Below are 26,790 nucleotides of genomic sequence, written 5' to 3' on the forward strand. Positions count from 1 at the left end.
ATTGTCTCTCTGTCTCTCTGTCCATTACATGTAGGTTGAGTATTGTCTCTCTGTCTCTCTGTCCATTACATGTAGGTAGAGTACTGTCTCTGTCTCTCTGTCTCTCTGTCTCTCTGTCTCTCTGACCATTACATGTAGGTAGAGTACTGTCTCTCTGTCTCTCTGTCTCTCTGTCCATTACATGTAGGTAGAGTATTGTCTCTCTGTCTCTCTGTCCATTACATGTAGGTAGAGTACTGTCTCGGTCTCTCTGTCCATTACATGTAGGTAGAGTACTGTCTCTCTGTCCATTACATGTAGGTAGAGTACTGTCTCTCTGTCCATTACATGTAGGTAGAGTATTGTCTCTCTGTCTCTCTGTCCATTACATGTAGGTAGAGTATTGTCTCTCTGTCTCTCTGTCCATTACATGTAGGTAGAGTACTGTCTCTGTCTCTCTGTCTCTCTGACCATTACATGTAGGTAGAGTACTGTCTCTCTGTCTCTCTGTCTCTCTGTCCATTACATGTAGGTAGAGTATTGTCTCTCTGTCTCTCTGTCCATTACATGTAGGTAGAGTACTGTCTCGGTCTCTCTGTCCATTACATGTAGGTAGAGTACTGTCTCTCTGTCCATTACATGTAGGTAGAGTATTGTCTCTCTGTCTCTCTGTCCATTACATGTAGGTAGAGTATTGTCTCTCTGTCCATTACATGTAGGTAGAGTACTGTCTCTGTCTCTCTGTCCATTACATGTAGGTAGAGTACTGTCTCTCTGTCCATTACATGTAGGTAGAGTATTGTCTCTCTGTCTCTCTGTCCATTACATGTAGGTAGAGTACTGTCTCTGTCTCTCTGTCCATTACATGTAGGTAGAGTATTGTCTCTCTGTCTCTCTGTCCATTACATGTAGGTAGAGTACTGTCTCTCTGTCCATTACATGTAGGTAGAGTATTGTCTCTCTGTCCATTACATGTAGGTAGAGTATTGTCTCTCTGTCTCTCTGTCCATTACATGTAGGTAGAGTACTGTCTCTCTGTCTCTCTGTCCATTACATGTAGGTAGAGTACTGTGTCTCTGTCTCTCTGTCCATTACATGTAGGTAGAGTACTGTCTCTCTGTCTCTCTGTCCATTACATGTCGGTAGAGTATTGTCTCTCTGTCTCTCTGTCCATTACATGTAGGTAGAGTATTGTCTCTCTGTCTCTCTGTCCATTACATGTAGGTAGAGTACTGTCTCTCTGTCCATTACATGTAGGTAGAGTATTGTCTCTCTGTCTCTCTGTCCATTACATGTAGGTAGAGTACTGTCTCTCTGTCTCTCTGTCCATTACATGTAGGTAGAGTACTGTCTCTCTGTCTCTCTGTCCATTACATGTAGGTAGAGTACTGTCTCTCTGTCTCTCTGTCTCTCTGTCCATTACATGTAGGTAGAGTATTGTCTCTCTGTCTCTCTGTCCATTACATGTAGGTAGAGTACTGTCTCTCTGTCTCTCTGTCCATTACATGTAGGTAGAGTACTGTCTCTCTGTCTCTCTGTCCATTACATGTAGGTAGAGTACTGTCTCTCTGTCTCTCTGTCTCTCTGTCTCTCTGTCCATTACATGTAGGTAGAGTATTGTCTCTCTGTCTCTCTGTCCATTACATGTAGGTAGAGTACTGTCTCTGTCTCTCTGTCCATTACATGTAGGTAGAGTACTGTCTCTCTGTCCATTACATGTAATATAATAATAATAATATATGCCATTTAGCTGACGCTTTTATCCAAAGCGACTTACAGTCATGTGTGCATACATTCTACGTATGGGGTAGAGTATTGTCTCTCTGTCTCTCTGCCCATTACATGTAGGTAGAGTACTGTCTCTCTGTCCATTACATGCAGGTAGAGTACTGTCTCTCTGTCTCTCTGTCCATTACATGCAGGTAGAGTACTGTCTCTCTGTCTCTCTGTCCATTACATGCAGGTAGAGTACTGTCTCTCTGTCCATTACATGTAGGTAGAGTACTGTCTCTCTGTCCATTACATGTAGGTAGAGTACTGTCCCTCTGTCTCTCTGTCCATTACATGTAGGTAGAGTACTGTCTCTCTGTCCATTACATGTAGGTAGAGTACTGTCTCTGTCTCTCTGTCTCTCTGTCCATTACATGTAGGTAGAGTACCGTGTCTCTGTCTCTCTGTCCATTACATGTAGGTAGAGTACTGTCTCTCTGTCTCTCTGTCCATTACATGTAGGTAGAGTACTGTCTCTCTGTCCATTACATGTAGGTAGAGTACTGTCTCTCTGTCTCTCTGTCCATTACATGTAGGTAGAGTACTGTCTCTCTGTCCATTACATGTAGGTAGAGTATTGTCTCTCTGTCTCCCTGTCCATTACATGTAGGTAGAGTACTGTCTCTCTGTCCATTACATGTAGGTAGAGTACTGTCTCTCTGTCCATTACATGTAGGTAGAGTACTGTCTCTCTGTCCATTACATGTAGGTAGAGTACTGTCTCTCTGTCCATTACATGTAGGTAGAGTATTGTCTCTCTGTCTCTCTGTCCATTACATGTAGGTAGAGTACTGTCTCTCTGTCCATTACATGTAGGTAGAGTACTGTCTCTCTGTCCATTACATGTAGGTAGAGTACTGTCTCTCTGTCTCTCTGTCCATTACATGTAGGTAGAGTACTGTCTCTCTGTCCATTACATGTAGGTAGAGTACTGTCTCTCTGTCCATTACATGTAGGTAGAGTACTGTCTCTCTGTCCATTACATGTAGGTAGAGTACTGTCTCTCTGTCCATTACATGTAGGTAGAGTACTGTCTCTCTGTTCATTACATGTAGATAGAGTACTGTCTCTCTGTCTCTCTGTCCATTACATGTAGGTAGAGTATTGTCTCTCTGTCTCTCTGTCCATTACATGTAGGTAGAGTACTGTCTCGGTCTCTCTGTCCATTACATGTAGGTAGAGTACTGTCTCTCTGTCCATTACATGTAGGTAGAGTATTGTCTCTCTGTCTCTCTGTCCATTACATGTAGGTAGAGTATTGTCTCTCTGTCCATTACATGTAGGTAGAGTACTGTCTCTGTCTCTCTGTCCATTACATGTAGGTAGAGTACTGTCTCTCTGTCCATTACATGTAGGTAGAGTATTGTCTCTCTGTCTCTCTGTCCATTACATGTAGGTAGAGTACTGTCTCTCTGTCCATTACATGTAGGTAGAGTATTGTCTGTCTCTGTCCATTACATAGGTAGAGTATTGTCATTCTCTGTCTCTCTGTCCATTACATGTAGGTAGAGTACTGTCTCTCTGTCTCTCTGTCCATTACATGTAGGTAGAGTACTGTGTCTCTGTCTCTCTGTCCATTACATGTAGGTAGAGTACTGTCTCTCTGTCTCTCTGTCTCTCTCCATTACATGTAGGTAGAGTATTGTCTCTCTGTCTCTCTGTCCATTACATGTAGGTAGAGTATTGTCTCTCTGTCTCTCTGTCCATTACATGTAGGTAGAGTACTGTCTCTCTGTCTCTCTGTCCATTACATGTAGGTAGAGTCCATTGTCTCTCTGTCTCTCTGTCCATTACATGTAGGTAGAGTACTGTCTCTCTGTCTCTCTGTCCATTACATGTAGGTAGAGTACTGTCTCTCTGTCTCTCTGTCCATTACATGTAGGTAGAGTACTGTCTCTCTGTCTCTCTGTCCATTACATGTAGGTAGAGTATTGTCTCTCTGTCTCTCTGTCCATTACATGTAGGTAGAGTACTGTCTCTCTGTCTCTCTGTCCATTACATGTAGGTAGAGTACTGTCTCTCTGTCTCTCTGTCCATTACATGTAGGTAGAGTACTGTCTCTCTGTCTCTCTGTCTCTCTGTCTCTCTGTCCATTACATGTAGGTAGAGTATTGTCTCTCTGTCTCTCTGTCCATTACATGTAGGTAGAGTACTGTCTCTGTCTCTCTGTCCATTACATGTAGGTAGAGTACTGTCTCTCTGTCCATTACATGTAATATAATAATAATAATATATGCCATTTAGCTGACGCTTTTATCCAAAGCGACTTACAGTCATGTGTGCATACATTCTACGTATGGGGTAGAGTATTGTCTCTCTGTCTCTCTGCCCATTACATGTAGGTAGAGTACTGTCTCTCTGTCCATTACATGCAGGTAGAGTACTGTCTCTCTGTCTCTCTGTCCATTACATGCAGGTAGAGTTCTGTCTCTCTGTCCATTACATGCAGGTAGAGTACTGTCTCTCTGTCCATTACATGTAGGTAGAGTACTGTCTCTCTGTCCATTACATGTAGGTAGAGTACTGTCCCTCTGTCTCTCTGTCCATTACATGTAGGTAGAGTACTGTCTCTCTGTCCATTACATGTAGGTAGAGTACTGTCTCTGTCTCTCTGTCTCTCTGTCCATTACATGTAGGTAGAGTACCGTGTCTCTGTCTCTCTGTCCATTACATGTAGGTAGAGTACTGTCTCTCTGTCTCTCTGTCCATTACATGTAGGTAGAGTACTGTCTCTCTGTCCATTACATGTAGGTAGAGTACTGTCTCTCTGTCTCTCTGTCCATTACATGTAGGTAGAGTACTGTCTCTCTGTCCATTACATGTAGGTAGAGTATTGTCTCTCTGTCTCCCTGTCCATTACATGTAGGTAGAGTACTGTCTCTCTGTCCATTACATGTAGGTAGAGTACTGTCTCTCTGTCCATTACATGTAGGTAGAGTCTCTGTCTCTCTGTCCATTACATGTAGGTAGAGTACTGTCTCTCTGTCCATTACATGTAGGTAGAGTATTGTCTCTCTGTCTCTCTGTCCATTACATGTAGGTAGAGTACTGTCTCTCTGTCCATTACATGTAGGTAGAGTACTGTCTCTCTGTCCATTACATGTAGGTAGAGTACTGTCTCTCTGTCTCTCTGTCCATTACATGTAGGTAGAGTACTGTCTCTCTGTCCATTACATGTAGGTAGAGTACTGTCTCTCTGTCCATTACATGTAGGTAGAGTACTGTCTCTCTGTCCATTACATGTAGGTAGAGTACTGTCTCTCTGTCCATTACATGTAGGTAGAGTACTGTCTCTCTGTTCATTACATGTAGATAGAGTACTGTCTCTCTGTCTCTCTGTCCATTACATGTAGGTAGAGTACTGTGTCTCTGTCTCTCTGTCCATTACATGTAGGTAGAGTACTGTCTCTCTGTCTCTCTGTCCATTACATGTAGGTAGAGTACTGTCTCTCTGTCTCTCTGTCCATTACATGTCGGTAGAGTATTGTCTCTCTGTCTCTCTGTCCATTACATGTAGGTAGAGTATTGTCTCTCTGTCTCTCTGTCCATTACATGTAGGTAGAGTACTGTCTCTCTGTCCATTACATGTAGGTAGAGTATTGTCTCTCTGTCTCTCTGTCCATTACATGTAGGTAGAGTACTGTCTCTCTGTCTCTCTGTCCATTACATGTAGGTAGAGTACTGTCTCTCTGTCTCTCTGTCCATTACATGTAGGTAGAGTACTGTCTCTCTGTCTCTCTGTCTCTCTGTCTCTCTGTCCATTACATGTAGGTTGAGTATTGTCTCTCTGTCTCTCTGTCCATTACATGTAGGTAGAGTACTGTCTCTCTGTCTCTCTGTCCATTACATGTAGGTAGAGTACTGTCTCTCTGTCTCTCTGTCCATTACATGTAGGTAGAGTACTGTCTCTCTGTCTCTCTGTCTCTCTGTCCATTACATGTAGGTAGAGTATTGTCTCTCTGTCTCTCTGTCCATTACATGTAGGTAGAGTACTGTCTCTGTCTCTCTGTCCATTACATGTAGGTAGAGTACTGTCTCTGTCTCTCTGTCCATTACATGTAGGTAGAGTACTGTCTCTCTGTCTCTCTGTCCATTACATGCAGGTAGAGTACTGTCTCTCTGTCTCTCTGTCCATTACATGCAGGTAGAGTACTGTCTCTCTGTCTCTCTGTCCATTACATGCAGGTAGAGTACTGTCTCTCTGTCCATTACATGTAGGTAGAGTACTGTCTCTCTGTCCATTACATGTAGGTAGAGTACTGTCCCTCTGTCTCTCTGTCCATTACATGTAGGTAGAGTACTGTCTCTCTGTCCATTACATGTAGGTAGAGTACTGTCTCTGTCTCTCTGTCTCTCTGTCCATTACATGTAGGTAGAGTACCGTGTCTCTGTCTCTCTGTCCATTACATGTAGGTAGAGTACTGTCTCTCTGTCTCTCTGTCCATTACATGTAGGTAGAGTACTGTCTCTCTGTCCATTACATGTAGGTAGAGTACTGTCTCTCTGTCTCTCTGTCCATTACATGTAGGTAGAGTACTGTCTCTCTGTCCATTACATGTAGGTAGAGTACTGTCTCTCTGTCTCTCTGTCCATTACATGTAGGTAGAGTACTGTGTCTCTGTCTCTCTGTCTATTACATGTAGGTAGAGTACTGTCTCTGTCTCTCTGTCCATTACATGTAGGTAGAGTACTGTCTCTCTGTCTCTCTGTCCATTACATGCAGGTAGAGTACTGTCTCTCTGTCTCTCTGTCCATTACATGCAGGTAGAGTACTGTCTCTCTGTCTCTCTGTCCATTACATGCAGGTAGAGTACTGTCTCTCTGTCCATTACATGTAGGTAGAGTACTGTCTCTCTGTCCATTACATGTAGGTAGAGTACTGTCCCTCTGTCTCTCTGTCCATTACATGTAGGTAGAGTACTGTCTCTCTGTCCATTACATGTAGGTAGAGTACTGTCTCTGTCTCTCTGTCTCTCTGTCCATTACATGTAGGTAGAGTACCGTGTCTCTGTCTCTCTGTCCATTACATGTAGGTAGAGTACTGTCTCTCTGTCTCTCTGTCCATTACATGTAGGTAGAGTACTGTCTCTCTGTCCATTACATGTAGGTAGAGTACTGTCTCTCTGTCTCTCTGTCCATTACATGTAGGTAGAGTACTGTCTCTTTGTCCATTACATGTAGGTAGAGTACTTTCTCTCTGTCTCTCTGTCCATTACATGTAGGTAGAGTACTGTGTCTCTGTCTCTCTGTCCATTACATGTAGGTAGAGTACTGTCTCTCTGTCTCTCTGTCCATTACATGTCGGTAGAGTATTGTCTCTCTGTCTCTCTGTCCATTACATGTAGGTAGAGTATTGTCTCTCTGTCTCTCTGTCCATTACATGTAGGTAGAGTACTGTCTCTCTGTCCATTACATGTAGGTAGAGTATTGTCTCTCTGTCTCTCTGTCCATTACATGTAGGTAGAGTACTGTCTCTCTGTCTCTCTGTCCATTACATGTAGGTAGAGTACTGTCTCTCTGTCTCTCTGTCCATTACATGTAGGTAGAGTACTGTCTCTCTGTCTCTCTGTCTCTCTGTCCATTACATGTAGGTAGAGTATTGTCTCTCTGTCTCTCTGTCCATTACATGTAGGTAGAGTACTGTCTCTCTGTCTCTCTGTCCATTACATGTAGGTAGAGTACTGTCTCTCTGTCTCTCTGTCCATTACATGTAGGTAGAGTACTGTCTCTCTGTCTCTCTGTCTCTCTGTCCATTACATGTAGGTAGAGTATTGTCTCTCTGTCTCTCTGTCAATTACATGTAGGTAGAGTACTGTCTCTGTCTCTCTGTCCATTACATGTAGGTAGAGTACTGTCTCTCTGTCCATTACATCCATTAATAATAATATATGCCATTTAGCTGACGCTTTTATCCAAAGCGACTTACAGTCATGTGTGCATACATTCTACGTATGGGGTAGAGTATTGTCTCTCTGTCTCTCTGCCCATTACATGTAGGTAGAGTACTGTCTCTCTGTCCATTACATGCAGGTAGAGTACTGTCTCTCTGTCTCTCTGTCCATTACATGCAGGTAGAGTACTGTCTCTCTGTCTCTCTGTCCATTACATGCAGGTAGAGTACTGTCTCTCTGTCCATTACATGTAGGTAGAGTACTGTCCCTCTGTCTCTCTGTCCATTACATGTAGGTAGAGTACTGTCTCTCTGTCCATTACATGTAGGTAGAGTACTGTCTCTGTCTCTCTGTCTCTCTGTCCATTACATGTAGGTAGAGTACCGTGTCTCTGTCTCTCTGTCCATTACATGTAGGTAGAGTACTGTCTCTCTGTCTCTCTGTCCATTACATGTAGGTAGAGTACTGTCTCTCTGTCCATTACATGTAGGTAGAGTACTGTCTCTCTGTCTCTCTGTCCATTACATGTAGTTAGAGTACTGTCTCTCTGTCCATTACATGTAGGTAGAGTATTGTCTCTCTGTCTCCCTGTCCATTACATGTAGGTAGAGTACTGTCTCTCTGTCCATTACATGTAGGTAGAGTACTGTCTCTCTGTCCATTACATGTAGGTAGAGTACTGTCTCTCTGTCCATTACATGTAGGTAGAGTACTGTCTCTCTGTCCATTACATGTAGGTAGAGTATTGTCTCTCTGTCTCTCTGTCCATTACATGTAGGTAGAGTACTGTCTCTCTGTCCATTACATGTAGGTAGAGTACTGTCTCTCTGTCCATTACATGTAGGTAGAGTACTGTCTCTCTGTCTCTCTGTCCATTACATCTAGGTAGAGTACTGTCTCTCTGTCCATTACATGTAGGTAGAGTACTGTCTCTCTGTCCATTACATGTAGGTAGAGTACTGTCTCTCTGTCCATTACATGCAGGTAGAGTACTGTCTCTCTGTCCATTACATGTAGGTAGAGTACTGTCTCTCTGTTCATTACATGTAGATAGAGTAGTCTCTCTGTCTCTCTGTCCATTACATGTAGGTAGAGTACTGTGTCTCTGTCTCTCTGTCCATTACATGTAGGTAGAGTACTGTCTCTCTGTCCATTACATGTAGGTAGAGTACTGTCTCTCTGTCTCTCTGTCCATTACATGTCGGTAGAGTATTGTCTCTCTGTCTCTCTGTCCATTACATGTAGGTAGAGTATTGTCTCTCTGTCTCTCTGTCCATTACATGTAGGTAGAGTACTGTCTCTCTGTCCATTACATGTAGGTAGAGTATTGTCTCTCTGTCTCTCTGTCCATTACATGTAGGTAGAGTACTGTCTCTCTGTCTCTCTGTCCATTACATGTAGGTAGAGTACTGTCTCTCTGTCTCTCTGTCCATTACATGTAGGTAGAGTACTGTCTCTCTGTCTCTCTGTCTCTCTGTCTCTCTGTCTCTCTGTCCATTACATGTAGGTAGAGTATTGTCTCTCTGTCTCTCTGTCCATTACATGTAGGTAGAGTACTGTCTCTCTGTCTCTCTGTCCATTACATGTAGGTAGAGTACTGTCTCTCTGTCTCTCTGTCCATTACATGTAGGTAGAGTACTGTCTCTCTGTCTCTCTGTCTCTCTGTCCATTACATGTAGGTAGAGTATTGTCTCTCTGTCTCTCTGTCCATTACATGTAGGTAGAGTACTGTCTCTGTCTCTCTGTCCATTACATGTAGGTAGAGTACTGTCTCTCTGTCCATTACATGTAGGTAGAGTATTGTCTCTCTGTCTCTCTGCCCATTACATGTAGGTAGAGTACTGTCTCTCTGTCCATTACATGTAGTTAGAGTACTGTCTCTGTCTCTCTGTCCATTACATGTAGGTAGAGTACTGTCTCTCTGTCTCTCTGTCCATTACATGCAGGTAGAGTACTGTCTCTCTGTCTCTCTGTCCATTACATGCAGGTAGAGTACTGTCTCTCTGTCTCTCTGTCCATTACATGCAGGTAGAGTACTGTCTCTCTTCCATTACATGTAGGTAGAGTACTGTCTCTCTGTCCATTACATGTAGGTAGAGTACTGTCCCTCTGTCTCTCTGTCCATTACATGTAGGTAGAGTACTGTCTCTCTGTCCATTACATGTAGGTAGAGTACTGTCTCTGTCTCTCTGTCTCTCTGTCCATTACATGTAGGTAGAGTACCGTGTCTCTGTCTCTCTGTCCATTACATGTAGGTAGAGTACTGTCTCTCTGTCTCTCTGTCCATTACATGTAGGTAGAGTACTGTCTCTCTGTCCATTACATGTAGGTAGAGTACTGTCTCTCTGTCTCTCTGTCCATTACATGTAGGTAGAGTACTGTCTCTCTGTCCATTACATGTAGGTAGAGTATTGTCTCTCTGTCTCCCTGTCCATTACATGTAGGTAGAGTACTGTCTCTCTGTCCATTACATGTAGGTAGAGTACTGTCTCTCTGTCCATTACATGTAGGTAGAGTACTGTCTCTCTGTCCATTACATGTAAGTAGAGTACTGTCTCTCTGTCCATTACATGTAGGTAGAGTACTGTCTCTCTGTCCATTACATGTAGGTAGAGTACTGTCTCTCTGTCCATTACATGTAGGTAGAGTACTGTCTCTCTGTCCATTACATGTAGGTAGAGTATTGTCTCTCTGTCTCTCTGTCCATTACATGTAGGTAGAGTACTGTCTCTCTGTCCATTACATGTAGGTAGAGTACTGTCTCTCTGTCCATTACATGTAGGTAGAGTACTGTCTCTCTGTCTCTCTGTCCATTACATGCAGGTAGAGTACTGTCTCTCTGTCCATTACATGCAGGTAGAGTACTGTCTCTCTGTTCATTACATGTAGGTAGAGTACTGTCTCTCTGTCTCTCTGTCCATTACATGTAGGTAGAGTACTGTCTCTCTGTTCATTACATGTAGGTAGAGTACTGTCTCTCTGTCTCTCTGTCCATTACATGTAGGTAGAGTACTGTCTCTCTGTCTCTCTGTCCATTACATGTAGGTAGAGTACTGTCTCTCTGTCTCTCTGTCCATTACATGTAGGTAGAGTACTGTCTCTCTGTTCATTACATGCAGGTAGAGTACTGTCTCTCTGTCTCTCTGTCCATTACATGTAGGTAGAGTACTGTCTCTCTGTCCATTACATGTAGGTAGAGTACTGTCTCTGTCTCTCTGTCTCTCTGTCCATTACATGTAGGTAGAGTACTGTCTCTCTGTCCATTACATGCAAGCTTTGATCATTTGAAAAAGATTTGTAGTGTTCGGGCAAAATCCAAAACGTGCACCCCCTGGGGTCCCGAGGACCGAGTTTGGGAAACGCTCTCTTAACACCACTGAAAACAGCCATTTTAAAATCGCATGCTATACATCTTAACAGTGTTTAATTTAAACAACTTAAACCAAGTAGAAAATATAATGGAACTGTATATACAGGTGAAGTCTGAAGTTTACATACACTTAGGTTGTAGTCATTAAAACTCGTTTTTCAAGAACTCCACAAATTTCTTCTTAACAAACTATAGTTTTGGCAAGTCGGTTAGGACATCTACTTTGTGCATGACACCAGTCATTTTTATGACAATTGTTTACAGACAGATTATTTCACTTATAATTCACTGTATCACTATTCCAATGGGTCAGAAGTTTACATACACTAAGTTGACTGTGCCTTTAAACAGCTTGGACAATTCCAGAGAATGATGTCATGGCTTTAGAAGCTTCTGATAGGATAAAAGACATAATTTGAGTCAATTGGAGGTGTACCAGTGGATGTATTTCAAGGCCGACCTTCAAACTCAGTGCCTTTTTGATTGACATCATGGGAAAATCAAAAGAAATCAACCAAGACCTCAGATTTTTTTTTTGGACTTCCACAAGTCTGGTTTAAAATAAATCAGTCAAGATCTCAGAAAAAAAAATAGTAGACCACAAGTCTGGTTCATCCTTGGGAGCAATTTCCAAACACCTGAAGGTACCACGTTCATCTGTACAAACAATAGTACGCAAGTATAAAAACCATGGGACCACGCAGCCATCATACCGCTCAGGAAGGAGACGCATTCTGTCTCCTAGAGATGAACGTACTTTGGTGCGAAAAGTGCAAATCAATCCCAGAACAACAGCGAAGGACCTTGTGAAGATGCAGTGAGGAAACACTCAATGGAGAAATGTCCTCTGGTTTGATGAAACAAAAACAGAACTTTTTGGCCATAATGACCATCGTTATTTTTGGAGGAAAAAGGGGGAGGTTTGTAAGCCGAAGATTACCATCCCAACCGAGAAGCACGGGGGTGGCAGTATCATGTTGTGGGGGTGCTTTGCTGCAGGAGGGACTGGTGCACTTCACAAAATAGATGGGGAAGGAAAATTCTGTGGATATTTTGAAGAATCATCTCAAGACATCAGTCAGGAAGTTAACGTTTTGTCCCAAATGGGTCTTCCAAATTGACAATGACCCCAAGCATACTTCCAAAGTTGTGGAAAATGGCTTAAGGACAACAAAGTCAAGGTATTGGAGTGGCCATCACAACGCCCTGACCTCAATCCTATAGACAATTTGTGAGCAGAACTGAAAAAGCGTGTGCGAGCAAGGAGGCCTACAAACCTCACTCAGTTACATCAGCCCTGTCAGGAGGAATGGGCCAAAATTCACCCAACTTATTGTGGGAAGCTTGTGGAAGGATTTAGAGGCAATTAGGTTAGTGTTAGGGGTTAGGGGTTAGGGGTTAGTGTTAGGGGTTAGTGTTAGGGGTTAGGTGTTAGGTGTTAGGGGTTAGTGTTAGGGGTTAGGGGTTAGTGTTAGGGGTTAGGGTTAGGGGTTAGTGTTAGGGGTTAGGGGTTAGTGTTAGGGGTTAGGGTTAGGGGTTAGGGTTAGGGGTTAGGGGTTAGGGGTTAGTGTTAGGGGTTAGGGGTTAGTGTTAGGGGTTAGTGTTAGGGGTTAGTGTTAGGGGTTAGGGGTTAGGGGTTAGTGTTAGGGGTTAGGGGTTAGTGTTAGGGGTTAGGGGTTAGTGTTAGGGGTTAGTGTTAGGGGTTAGGGGTTAGGGGTTAGTGTTAGGGGTTAGGGGTTAGTGTTAGGGGTTAGGGGTTAGGGGTTAGTGTTAGGGGTTAGGGTTAGGGGTTAGGGTTAGGGGTTAGGGGTTAGTGTTAGGGGTTAGGGTTAGGGGTTAGTGTTAGGGGTTAGGGGTTAGTGTTAGGGGTTAGTGTTAGGGGTTAGGGGTTAGTGTTAGGGGTTAGTGTTAGGGGTTAGTGTTAGGGGTTAGGGGTTAGTGTTAGGGGTTAGGGGTTAGTGTTAGGGGTTAGGGGTTAGTGTTAGGGGTTAGTGTTAGGGGTTAGGGGTTAGTGTTAGGGGTTAGGGTTAGGGGTTAGTGTTAGGGGTTAGGGGTTAGGGGTTAGTGTTAGGGGTTAGGGGTTAGTGTTAGGGGTTAGGGGTTAGGGTTAGGGGGTTAGTGTTAGGGGTTAGGGGTTAGTGTTAGGGGTTAGGGTTAGGGGTTAGTGTTAGGGGTTAGGGGTTAGTGTTAGGGGTTAGTGTTAGGGGTTAGTGTTAGGGGTTAGGGGTTAGGGGTTGGGGTTAGGGGGTTAGTGTTAGGGGTTAGGGGTTAGTGTTAGGGGTTAGGGGTTAGTGTTAGGGGTTAGGGGTTAGTGTTAGGGGTTAGGGGTTAGTGTTAGGGGTTAGGGGTTAGTGTTAGGGGTTAGTGTTAGGGGTTAGTGTTAGGGGTTAGGGGTTAGTGTTAGGGGTTAGGGGTTAGTGTTAGGGGGTTAGTGTTAGGGGTTAGGGTTAGTGTTAGGGGTTAGGGGTTAGTGTTAGGGGTTAGGGGTTAGTGTTAGGGGTTAGGGGTTAGTGTTAGGGGTTAGGGGTTAGTGTTAGGGGTTAGGGGTTAGTGTTAGGGGTTAGTGTTAGGGGTTAGGGGTTAGTGTTAGGGGTTAGGGGTTAGTGTTAGGGGTTAGGGGTTAGTGTTAGGGGTTAGTGTTAGGGGTTAGGGGTTAGTGTTAGGGGTTAGTGTTAGGGGTTAGGAACCCCTGGGGTAGTGACTTGGTATCCCCCCCTCCCTATAAATATACCATTTGGTAGAGGAGCTGGCTGACTGTCTCTACCATCATGGGGGACATCAGTTTGATTCTGCTGGCTGACTGTCTTTACCATCATGGGGGACATCAGTTTGATTCTGCTGGCTGACTGTCTTTACCATCATGGGGGACATCAGTTTGATTCTGCTGGCTGACTGTCTCTACCATCATGGGGGACATCAGTTTGATTCTGCTGGCTGACTGTCTCTACCATCATGGGGGACATCAGTTTGATTCTGCTGGCTGACTGTCTTTACCATCATGGGGGACATCAGTTGGATTCTGCTGGGTGACTGTCTTTACCATCACGGTGGACATCAGTTTGATTCTGCTGGCTGACTGTCTCTACCATCATGGGGGACATCAGTTTGATTCTGCTGGCTGACTGTCTTTACCATCATGGGGGACATCAGTTTGATTCTGCTGGCTGACTGTCTTTACCATCATGGGGGACATCAGTTTGATTCTGCTGGCTGACTGTCTCTACCATCATGGGGGACATCAGTTTGATTCTGCTGGCTGACTGTCTCTACCATCATGGGGGACATCAGTTTGATTCTGCTGGCTGACTGTCTTTACCATCACGGTGGACATCAGTTTGATTCTGCTGGCTGACTGTCTCTACCATCATGGGTGACATCAGTTTGATTCTGCTGGCTGACTGATATCTCGTTCATAAAGCCCTGAGGTGTCATATTTCCCCATATTTGAATTAATTTTACACCAAGGAGGTGTGGGGATGGGGTGAAGAATAAGAGAGGGGGAAACACACACACACACACACCCCTCTAGACAGAGCAGTATTATGATTCCCCAGCACGCCTGCACTCATTAATATAATACACTATATATAATATCTATAGCCATCTCTGCTCTGCTTTCCCTTCCTCTCCCACACACACACACACACACACACACACACACACACACACACACACACACACACACACACACACACACACACACACACACACACACACACACACACACACACACACACACACACACACACACACACGCTATTTCACAATCTGTCGCAGTCGCTAACGTCACACACCTGACATTTGTACAGCCCTAACCTTTTCTGATTGGTTGAAAACCTAATCGACCCATCTGTGACCTCTCACTTGACCTTTCTTCTGACCTTCAACCCCTAACCTCTGACCTCCAGGGGTCAGCGTACTCTGTCCTGGGTGTGGCCTGAGACGACCCTGGTGGGAGAGGAGCTGACTGACCGTCAGGCCGGACCCTGGCCCAGCAGAGCCCCAGGGAGAGAGGCCGAGACTGGGTCTGGAACCCCTGTTTGTACCCCCGGGGCTGGAGTTGTGGGAGACCATCCCGTGGCTGCGGAGGGGACTGGTACGCCTGCTTCGGTCCCTGTCCAGAGAAGGGGAGTCAGCATCCTGGAGTGTCCAGGGGAGCCTGGAAGGCCGTATTGCAAGACCCTGGTCCTCACTGGAGCTAAAGGGAATGATACAGGGTACTACCGCTGTTACTACAGAGATGTCAAGGCCGTCATCGACGGGACCACGGCTGCTACTCTATATGTGTTTGTCAGAGGTGAGTTTATACACAGAGAGAGACGCAAGCACACATGCTGTTACTCTCTCACACATACACACACACACACACACACACACACACACACACACACACACACACACACACACACACACACACACACACACACACACACACACACACACACACACACACACACACACGGATACCTGCATTTTCACACACACACGGATACACATATTCACACATACACACACACACACACACACACACACACACACACACACACACACACACACACACACGGATACACACATTCACACATACACACACACACACACACACACACACACACACACACACACACACACACACACACACACACACACACACGGATACACACATTCACACACAAACACACACACACACACAAACACACACACACACACACACACACACACGGATACCTGCATTTTCACACACACATGGATACACGCACACACACACGGATACACATATTCACACATACACACATTCACACACAAACACACACACACACACAAACACACACACACACACCCGGATACACACATTCACACACAAACACACATCCGCATGGTTTTTGGTCAGCGCCAGTGTTAGCGTCATCATCGTGGTCATCTCTTGTGTATGACTGTCATTGTTAAAGTGATGCTCTAGAACATTTGTATAATTTCAGCCAGTAGTCACGAGCCAAAACGGGTCCCCGTTTATTGTGTACTTCGTCATCCATTCCCCGTTTATTGTGTACAACATCATCCCTTCCCCGTTTATTGTGTACTACGTCATCCCTTCCCCGTTTATTGTGTACAACGTCATCCATTCCCCGTTTATTGTGTACACCGTCATCCATTCCCCGTTTATTGTGTACACCGTCATCCATTCCCCGTTTATTGTCTACAACATCATCCCTTCCCCGTTTATTGTGTACAACATCATCCCTTCCCCGTTTATTGTGTACACCGTCATCCATTCCCCGTTTATTGTGTACAACGTCATCCATTCCCCGTTTATTGTGTACAACATCATCCCTTCCCCGTTTATTGTGTACACCGTCATCCATTCCCCGTTTATTGTGTACACCGTCATCCATTCCCCGTTTATTGTGTACAACGTCATCCATTCCCCGTTTATTGTGTACACCGTCATCCATTCCCTGTTTATTGTGTACAACGTCATCCATTCCCTGTTTATTGTGTACACCGTCATCCATTCCCTGTTTATTGTGTACAACGTCATCCATTCCCTGTTTATTGTGTACACCGTCATCCATTCCCCGTTTATTGTGTACACCGTCATCCATTCCCTGTTTATTGTGTACACCGTCATCCATTCCCTGTTTATTGTGTACACCGTCATCCATTCCCTGTTTATTGTGTACACCGTCATCCATTCCCTGTTTATTGTGTACTACGTCATCCATTCCCTGTTTATTGTGTACACCGTCATCCATTCCCTGTTTATTGTGTACACCGTCATCCATTCCCTGTTTATTGTCTACTACGTCATCCATTCCCCGTTTATTGTGTACAACATCATCCATTCCCTGTTTATTGTGTACACCGTCATCCATTCCCTGTTTATTGTGTACACCGTCATCCATTCCCCGTTTATTGTGTACACCGTCATCCATTCCCTGTTTATTGTGTACACCGTCATCCATTCCCTGTTTATTGTGTACACCGTCATCCATTCCCTGTTTATTGTCTACTACGTCATCCATTCCCTGTTTATTGTGTACTACGTCATCCCTTCCCTGTTTATTGTCTACTACGTCATCCATTCCCTGTTTATTGTGTACTACGTCATCCCTTCCCTGTTTATTGTGTACACCGTCATCCATTCCCTGTTTATTGTCTACTACGTCATCCCTTCCCTGTTTATTGTGTACACCGTCATCCCTTCCCTGTTTATTGTCTACTACGTCATCCATTCCCTGTTTATTGTGTACTACGTCATCCCTTCCCTGTTTATTGTGTACACCGTCATCCATTCCCTGTTTATTGTGTACACCGTCATCCATTCCCTGTTTATTGTGTACTACGTCATCCCTTCCCTGTTTATTGTGTACACCGTCATCCATTCCCTGTTTATTGTCTACTACGTCATCCCTTCCCTGTTTATTGTCTACTACGTCATCCCTTCCCTGTTTATTGTGTACAACGTCATCCATTCCCTGTTTATTGTGTACACCGTCATCCATTCCCTGTTTATTGTGTACACCGTCATCCATTCCCTGTTTATTGTGTACAACATCATCCATTCCCTGTTTATTGTGTACAACATCATCCATTCCCCGTTTATTGTGTACACCGTCATCCATTCCCCGTTTATTGTGTACAACATCATCCATTCCCCGTTTATTGTGTACACCGTCATCCATTCCCTGTTTATTGTGTACAACGTCATCCATTCCCTGTTTATTGTGTACAACGTCATCCCTTCCCCGTTTATTGTGTACAACGTCATCCATTCCCTGTTTATTGTGTACAACGTCATCCCTTCCCTGTTTATTGTGTACTACGTCATCCATTCCCTGTTTATTGTGTACACCGTCATCCATTCCCTGTTTATTGTGTACTACGTCATCCCTTCCCTGTTTATTGTGTACTACGTCATCCATGTCCCAGAATTGGCTGTTGTTTCCAACGTCATTCTCGTCACATCATCACATATTGAGCAACAACTGTCCCGGTTTCAGGACACCGATCCGGCAAAAAAAAAATATTTAAAAAGATGAGAGAGGCCTGTAATTTTCATCATAGGTCACTTCAACTATGACAGACAAAATGAGAAAAAAAATCCAGAAAATCACATTGTATGATTTGTAATGAATTTATTTGCAAATTATGGTGGAAAATAAGTCTAACATTGGCGAGATCACATATTCACCCGGAAAAGCTGGTGCTCTCATGCATGGTTCAGTATTGCTTGCCTCGAAGTGAGCATAGAAGGCATTTAAAGTTGCTCGTCTGGTAGGCTCACGCCACTGGGCCGCTTGGCGGCCTGATTGTAATTGTGATAGTTTGCAAGCCCTGCCACACCCAACGAGCGTCAGCATAGTAGGATTCGATCTTGGTCTTGTATTGATGCTTTTCCCGTTTGATGGCTCGTCGGAGGTCGTAGTGGGATTTCTAACATTGGTTAGATTGTAACATTGCAGCTCTAACATTGGTGTGTGTGTAAACTCCTCAATGTTATCAGATGAAACCCAGAACATGTTCCAGTCTGTGCTAGTGAAACAGTCCTGTAGCTTTTAGCATTCGCCTCATTGAACCACTTCTGTATTGAGCGCATCACTGGTACTTCCTGTTTGAGTTTTTTGCTTGTACGCAGGAATCACGAGGACGATGGACACGATGGGGGAAACATTAAGTTTAAGATCAGTGCAGGCCGTAGGTGCCAGTTTGGATGCAGACAATGTCTGTGAAATATAGATAACGTCCCAGTAATATACACAGAGAGAAACCCGGGAAACATCAGTCATTTTTTAGAGCAACACATTAGAGATAGATCACGTTCACCTATCAGACCGATATCCTGAGGTAAAACTATGAAGACAATCAGGATCCTGTGTTTTATAACTGTTTATTTGTTGAGCTGTTCCATTGTGTTGTATTGCCTTGATAAGTAGAGCGAGCAAAGATTTTTTATAACTAACCCAAGATAAACCACAGCCTGTTGTTTTCAATGGGAGCAAATTAATCATCGTCGGCAGAACAAAGCAAAGAGGTGGGCAAAGATAAGCACGAGAGCCAATTGGCACGTTTTGGCTTTGGTTTTGTCGTGGCATATTTTCTCTATTCCATCCAATAAATATGACCACTGCCCTGGCGAAAGAGGGGCTATGTGGTGGTGGTGTAGGTGGGGTGGGGCCAGACCTCACTACCCTCTGGAGAACCTTACGGTTGTGGGCGGAGAAGTTGCCGTACCAGGCGGTGATACAGCCCAAACAGGATGCTCTCAATTGTGCATCTCTAAAAGTTTGTGAGGGTTTTAGGTGACAAGTCAATTTTCTTTAGCCTCCTGAGGTTGAAGAGACGCTGTTGTGCCTTCTTCACCACACTGTCTATGTGGGTGGAGCATTTCAGTTTGTCCGTGATGTGTACGCTAAGGAACTTAAAACTTTCCACTTCACTACTACTGTCCCATCAATGAGATGGGGGTTCTCCCTCTGCTGTTTCCTGAAGTCCACAATCATCTCCTTTTGTTTTGTTGACGTTGAGTGAGAGGTTGTTTTCCTGACACCACACTCCAAGGGCCCTCACCTCCTTCCTGTAGGCCGTCTCCTCGTTGTTGGTAATCAAGCCCACTACTGTAGTGTCATCTGCAAACTTGATGATTGAGTTGGAGGTGCGCATGGCCACGCAGTCATGGGTGAACTGGGAGTACAGGAGAGGGCGGCCCGTCAGGAAGTCCACGCACCCTTGTGGGCCCCCAGTGTTGAGGATCAGCGATGTGGAGATGTTGTTTCGTACCTTCACCACCTGGGGGCTGCCCGTCAGGAAGTCCAGGACCCAGTTGCACAGGGCGGGGTTGCGACCCTGGGTCTCCAGCTTAATGATGAGTTTGGAGGGTACTATGGTGTTGAATGCTGAGCTGTAGTCAATGAACAGCATTCTTACATAGGTATTATCCAGATGGGATAGGGCAGTGTGCAGTGTGATGGCGAATGCATCGTCTGTGGACCTAAACAACGAAATTTTTAAACATTTGTCAAAGGGTAAAGTCAAAACATAGTCCACTCTGTTCGTAATAGATTTTAGTTCTGGGAACAGAAAACTGTATTTATTTCAAATGTTTCATCACGGAGAAAATGATCAGAATGTCAGTTTACCTTCTCTCACTGGGCCACTGGGCTTCCTCTCAGCACCATATTTGGTAGTGAGAGGAAACGTTTACCTTCTCTCACTGGGCCACTGGGCTTCCTCTCAGCACCATATTTGGTAGTGAGAGGAAACGTTTACCTTCTCTCACTGGGCCACTGGCTCATTGTTCCATCTGTGGCGCTAGGAGCAAATTACTAGATTGCAATATTGGGGCGGCAGGTAGCCTAGTGGTTAGAGTGGAGGGGCGGCAGGTAGCCTAGTGGTTAGAGTGGAGGGGCGGCAGGTAGCCTAGTGGTTAGAGTGGAGGGGCGGCAGGTAGCCTAGTGGTTAGAGTGGAGGGGCGGCAGGTAGCCTAGTGGTTAGAGTGGAGGGGCGGCAGGTAGCCTAGTGGTTAGAGTGTATGGGAGGCAGGTAACCTAGTGGTTAGAGCGTAGAGGTGGCAGGTAGCCTAGTGGTTCGAGTGGAGGGGCGGCAGGTAGCCTAGTGGTTAGAGTGGAGGGGCGGCAGGGTAGCCTAGTGGTTAGAGTGGAGGGGCGGCAGGTAGCCTAGTGGTTAGAGTGGAGGGGTGGCAGGGTAGCCTAGTGGTTAGAGTGGAGGGGCGGCAGGTAGCCTAGTGGTTAGAGTGGAGGGGCGGCAGGTAGCCTAGTGGTTAGAGTGGAGGGGCGGCAGGTAGCCTAGTGGTTAGAGTGGAGGGGCGGCAGGTAGCCTAGTGGTTAGAGTGGAGGGGCGGCAGGTAGCCTAGTGGTTAGAGTGGAGGGGCGGCAGGTAGCCTAGTGGTTAGAGTGGAGGGGCGGCAGGTAGCCTAGTGGTTAGAGTGTATGGGAGGCAGGTAACCTAGTGGTTAGAGCGTAGAGGTGGCAGGTAGCCTAGTGGTTCGAGTGGAGGGGCGGCAGGGTAGCCTAGTGGTTAGAGTGGATGGGCGGCAGGTAGCCTAGTGGTTAGAGTGGAGGGGTGGCAGGGTAGCCTAGTGGTTAGAGTGGAGGGGCGGCAGGTAGCCTAGTGGTTAGAGTGGAGGGGCGGCAGGTAGCCTAGTGGTTAGAGTGGAGGGGAGGCAGGTAGCCTAGTGGTTAGAGTGGAGGGGCGGCAGGTAGCCTAGTGGTTAGAGTGGAGGGGCGGCAGGTAGCCTAGTGGTTAGAGTGGAGGGGCGGCAGGTAGCCTACATTTAACATTTTACATTTAAGTCATTTAGCAGACGCTCTTATCCAGAGCGACTTACAAATTGGTGCATACACCTTATGACATCCAGTGGAACAGCCACTTTACAATAGTGCATCTAAATCTTTTTAGGGGGGTGAGAAGGATTACTTACCCTATCCTAGGTATTCCTTGAAGAGGTGGGGTTTCAGGTGTCTCCGGAAGGTGGTGATTGACTCCGCTGTCCTGGCGTCGTGAGGGAGTTTGTTCCACCATTGGGGGCCAGAGCAGCGAACAGTTTTGACTGGGCTGAGCGGGAACTGTACTTCCTCAGTGGTAGGGAGGCGAGCAGGCCAGAGGTGGATGAACGCAGTGCCCTTGTTTGGGTGTAGGGCCTGATCAGAGCCTGGAGGTACTGAGGTGCCGTTCCCCTCACAGCTCCGTAGGCAAGCACCATGGTCTTGTAGCGGATGCGAGCTTCAACTGGAAGCCAGTGGAGAGAGCGGAGGAGCGGGGTGACGTGAGAGAACTTGGGAAGGTTGAACACCAGACGGGCTGCGGCGTTCTGGATGAGTTGTAGGGGTTTAATGGCACAGGCAGGGAGCCCAGCCAACAGCGAGTTGCAGTAATCAAGACGGGAGATGACAAGTGCCTGGATTAGGACCTGCGCCGCTTCCTGTGTGAGGCAGGGTCCTACTCTGCGGATGTTGTAGAGCATGAACCTACAGGAACGGGACACCGCCTTGATGTTAGTTGAGAACGACAGGGTGTTGTCCAGGATCACGCCAAGGTTCTTAGCGCTCTGGGAGGAGGACACAATGGAGTTGTCAACCGTGATGGCGAGATCATGGAACGGGCAGTCCTTCCCCGGGAGGAAGAGGAGCTCCGTCTTGCTGAGGTTCAGCTTGAGGTGGTGATCCGTCATCCACACTGATATGTCTGCCAGACATGCAGAGATGCGATTCGCCACCTGGTCATCAGAAGGGGGAAAGGAGAAGATTAATTGTGTGTCGTCTGCATAGCAATGATAGGAGAGACCATGTGAGGTTATGACAGAGCCAAGTGACTTGGTGTATAGCGAGAATAAGAGAGGGCCTAGAACAGAGCCCTGGGGACACCAGTGGTGAGAGCGCGTGGTGAGGAGACAGATTCTCACCACGCCACCTGGTAGGAGCGACCTGTCAGGTAGGACGCAATCCAAGCGTGGGCCGCGCCGGAGATGCCCAACTCGGAGAGGGTGGAGAGGAGGATCTGATGGTTCACAGTATCGAAGGCAGCCGATAGGTCTAGAAGGATGAGAGCAGAGGAGAGAGAGTTAGCTTTAGCAGTGCGGAGCTCCTCCGTGATACAGAGAAGAGCAGTCTCAGTTGAATGACTAGTCTTGAAACCTGACTGATTAGGATCAAGAAGGTCATTCTGAGAGAGATAGCGGTAGAGCTGGCCAAGGACGGCACGCTCAAGAGTTTTGGAGAGAAAAGAGAGAAGGGATACTGGTCTGTAGTTGTTGACATCGGAGGGATCGAGTGTAGGTTTTTTCAGAAGGGGTGCAACTCTCGCTCTCTTGAAGACGGAAGGGACGTAGCCAGCGGTCAGGGATGAGTTGATGAGCGAGGTGAGGTAAGGGAGAAGGTCTCCGGAAATGGTCTGGAGAAGAGAGGAGGGGATAGGGTCAAGCGGGCAGGTTGTTGGGCGGCCGGCCGTCACAAGACGCGAGATTTCATCTGGAGAGAGAGGGGAGAAAGAGGTCAGAGCATAGGGTAGGGCAGTGTGAGCAGCACCAGCGGTGTCGTTTGACTTAGCAAACGAGGATCGGATGTCGTCGACCTTCTTTTCAAAATGGTTGACGAAGTCATCTGCAGAGAGGGAGGAGGGGGAGGATTCAGGAGGGAGGAGAAGGTGGCAAAGAGCTTCCTAGGGTTAGAGGCAGATGCTTGGAATTTAGAATGTTAGAAAGTGGCTTTAGCAGCAGAGACAGAGGAGGAAAATGTAGAGAGGAGGGAGTTAAAGGATGCCAGGTCCGCAGGGAGGCGAGTTTTCCTAACATTTCCGCTCGGCTGCCCAGAGCCCTGTTCTGTGAGCTCGCAATGAGTCGTCGAGCCACGGAGCGGGAGGGGAGGACCGAGCCGGCCTGGAGGATAGGGGACATAGAGAGTCAAAGGATGCAGAAAGGGAGGAGAGGAGGGTTGAGGAGGCAGAATCAGGAGATAGGTTGGAGAAGGTTTGAGCAGAGGGAAGAGATGATAGGATGGAAGAGGAGAGAGTAGCGGGGGAGAGAGCGAAGGTTGGGACGGCGCGATACCATCCGAGTAGGGGCAGTGTGGGAAGTGTTGGATGAGAGCGAGAGGGAAAAGGATACAAGGTAGTGGTCGGAGACTTGGAGGGGAGTTGCAATGAGGTTAGTGGAAGAACAGCATCTAGTAAAGATGAGGTCGAGCGTATTGCCTGCCTTGTGAGTAGGGGGAAGGTGAGAGGGTGAGGTCAAAAGAGGAGAGGAGTGGAAAGAAGGAGGCAGAGAGGAATGAGTCAAAGGTAGACGTGGGGAGGTTAAAGTCGCCCAGAACTGTGAGAGGTGAGCCGTCCTCAGGAAAGGAGCTTATCAAGGCATCAAGCTCATTGATGAACTCTCCAAGGGAACCTGGAGGGCGATAAATGATAAGGATGTTAAGCTTGAAAGGGCTGGTAACTGTGACAGCATGGAATTCAAAGGAGGCGATAGACAGATGGGTAAGGGGAGAAAGAGAGAAAGACCACTTGGGAGAGATGAGGATCCCGGTGCCACCACCCCGCTGACCAGAAGCTCTCGGGGTGTGCGAGAACACGTGGGCGGACGAGGAGAGAGCAGTAGGAGTAGCAGTGTTATCTGTGGTGATCCATGTTTCCGTCAGTGCCAAGAAGTCGAGGGACTGGAGGGAGGCATAGGCTGAGATGAACTCTGCCTTGTTGGCCGCAGATCGGCAGTTCCAGAGGCTACCGGAGACCTGGAACTCCACGTGGGTCGTACGCGCTGGGACCACCAGATTAGGGTGGCCGCGGCCACGCGGTGTGGAGCGTTTGTATGGTCTGTGCAGAGAGGAGAGAACAGGGATAGACAGACACATAGTTGACAGGCTACAGAAGAGGCTACGCTAATGCAAGGAGATTGGAATGACAAGTAGACTATACGTCTCGAATGTTCAGAAAGTTAAGCTTACGTAGCAAGAATCTTATTGACTAAAATGATTAAAATGATACAGTACTGCTGAAGTAGGCTAGCTGGCAGTAGCTGCGTTGTTGACACTACACTAATCAAGTCGTTCCGTTGAGTGTAATAGTTTCTACAGTGCTACTATTCGGGGCTAGCTGGCTAGCTAGCAGTGTTGTTTACGTTACGTTGCGTTAAAAGAACGACAATAGCTGGCTAGCTAACCTAGAAAATCGCTCTAGACTACACAATTATCTTTGAAACAAAGACGGCTATGTAGCTAGCTATGTAGCTAGCTACGATCAAACAAATCAAACCGTTGTACTGTAATGAAATGAAATGAAAATGTGATACTACCTGTGACTGCGACCGGGTTGTTGAATTCGATTCAGTAGACGTTGGCTAGCTGTTAGCTGTTAGCTGTTGGCTAGCTAGCAGAGTCTCCTACGTTAAGGACGACAAATAGCTGGCTAGCGAACCTCGGTAAATTAAGATAATCACTCCAAGACTACACACTCTAAACTACACAATTATCTTGGAAACAAAGACAGCTATGTAGCTAGCTAACACTAAACTAATCAAGTCGTTCAGTTGAGTGAATAGCACTACAGTGATGATAATCTGTGGGCTTATGCTAGCGTTTGCTAGCTGCTGGGCGAATAGCAGTGAAGGCTACGTTAGGGCGACGAAATACGATAATTATGCAATTATCTCTGATACAAGGACGGCTATGTAGCTAGCTAAGAAGAGCCTAGTGGTTAGAGTGTATGGGAGGCAGGTAACCTAGTGGTTAGAGCGTAGAGGTGGCAGGTAGCCTAGTGGTTCGAGTGGAGGGGCGGCAGGTAGCCTAGTGGTTAGAGTGGAGGGGTGGCAGGTAGCCTAGTGGTTAGAGTGGAGGGGCGGCAGGTAGCCTAGTGGTTAGAGTGTATGGGAGGCAGGTAACCTAGTGGTTAGAGCGTAAAGGCAGTTAACCCACTATTCCCCTGAACAAGGCAGTTAACCCACTGTTCCTAGGCCGTCATTGGAAACAATAATTTGTTCTTTTTAACTGACTTTCCTTGTTAAATAAAGATAAAATAAAAAAATATATATATGCTGTTATATTATTTATACACAGAGGACTGGTGAGATGAGACTAGATTATAGGAGATTAGTATTAATCCCAAATGGTTGTATGTAAAGACTTTTGTTCCAGCCAAGCGGTAACACAAACGATCACGATCAACTGATTGTCTTCGTTCTAAACGTGTATATATTATCTTTGTCGTTGTCCTCTGACTACCTTGACTGTCCTGTCTCCATTCTAAACGTGTGTATATTATCTTTGTCGTTGTCCTCTGACTGCCTTGACTGTCCTGTCTCCATTCTAAACGTGTATATATTATCTTTGTCGTTGTCCTCTGACTACCTTGACTGTCCTGTCTCCATTCTAAACGTGTATATATTATCTTTGTCGTTGTCCTCTGACTACCTTGACTGTCCTGTCTCCATTCTAAACGTGTATATATTATCTTTGTCGTTGTCCTCTGACTGTCCTGTCTCCATTCTAAACGTGTATATATTATCTTTGTCGTTGTCCTCTGACTGTCCTGTCTCCATTCTAAACGTGTATATATTATCTTTGTCGTTGTCCTTGACTGTCCTGTCTCCATTCTAAACGTGTATATATTATCTTTGTCGTTGTCCTCTGACTGTCCTGTCTCCATTCTAAACGTGTATATATTATCTTTGTCGTTGTCCTCTGACTGTCCTGCCTCCATTCTAAACGTGTATATATTATCTTTGTCGTTGTCCCCTGACTGTCCTGTCTCCATTCTAAACGTGTATATATTATCTTTGTCGTTGTCCTCTGACTGCCTTGACTGTCCTGTCTCCATTCTAAACGTGTATATATTACCTTTGTCGTTGTCCTCTGACTACCCTGACTGTCCTGTCTCCATTCTAAACGTGTATATATTACCTTTGTCGTTGTCCTTGACTGTCCTGTCTCCATTCTAAACGTGTATATATTATCTTTGTCGTTGTCCTTGACTGTCCTGTCTCCATTCTAAACGTGTATATATTATCTTTGTCGTTGTCCTTGACTGTCCTGTCTCCATTCTAAACGTGTATATATTATCTTTGTCGTTGTCCTTGACTGTCCTGTCTCCATTCTAAACGTGTATATATTATCTTTGTCGTTGTCCTTGACTGTCCTGTCTCCATTCTAAACGTGTATATATTATCTTTGTCGTTGTCCTCTGACTGTCCTGTCTCCATTCTAAACGTGTATATATTATCTTTGTCGTTGTCCTTGACTGTCCTGTCTCCATTCTAAACGTGTATATATTATCTTTGTC

General features: G+C 45.8%; 1 protein-coding gene and 1 long non-coding RNA gene across 4 annotated transcripts in view; one reads left to right on the top strand and one right to left on the bottom strand.

The window, feature by feature from the left end:
- The window catches only part of LOC127913784 (vascular endothelial growth factor receptor 3-like), a 245,609-nt gene that overhangs the window by 99,468 nt on the left and 119,351 nt on the right, over positions 1-26,790 (top strand). Inside the window, 1 exon segment of the mRNA XM_052487050.1 lies at positions 14,919-15,307. Within this exon segment, the coding sequence (XP_052343010.1) occupies positions 14,919-15,307 (389 nt within the window).
- Positions 1-26,790, bottom strand: part of LOC127913785 (uncharacterized) — a 304,311-nt gene that overhangs the window by 89,980 nt on the left and 187,541 nt on the right. The window lies entirely within an intron of this gene.

This window comes from Oncorhynchus keta, chromosome 30 (assembly GCF_023373465.1).
Source record: "Oncorhynchus keta strain PuntledgeMale-10-30-2019 chromosome 30, Oket_V2, whole genome shotgun sequence".
NCBI lineage: Eukaryota > Metazoa > Chordata > Actinopteri > Salmoniformes > Salmonidae > Oncorhynchus > Oncorhynchus keta.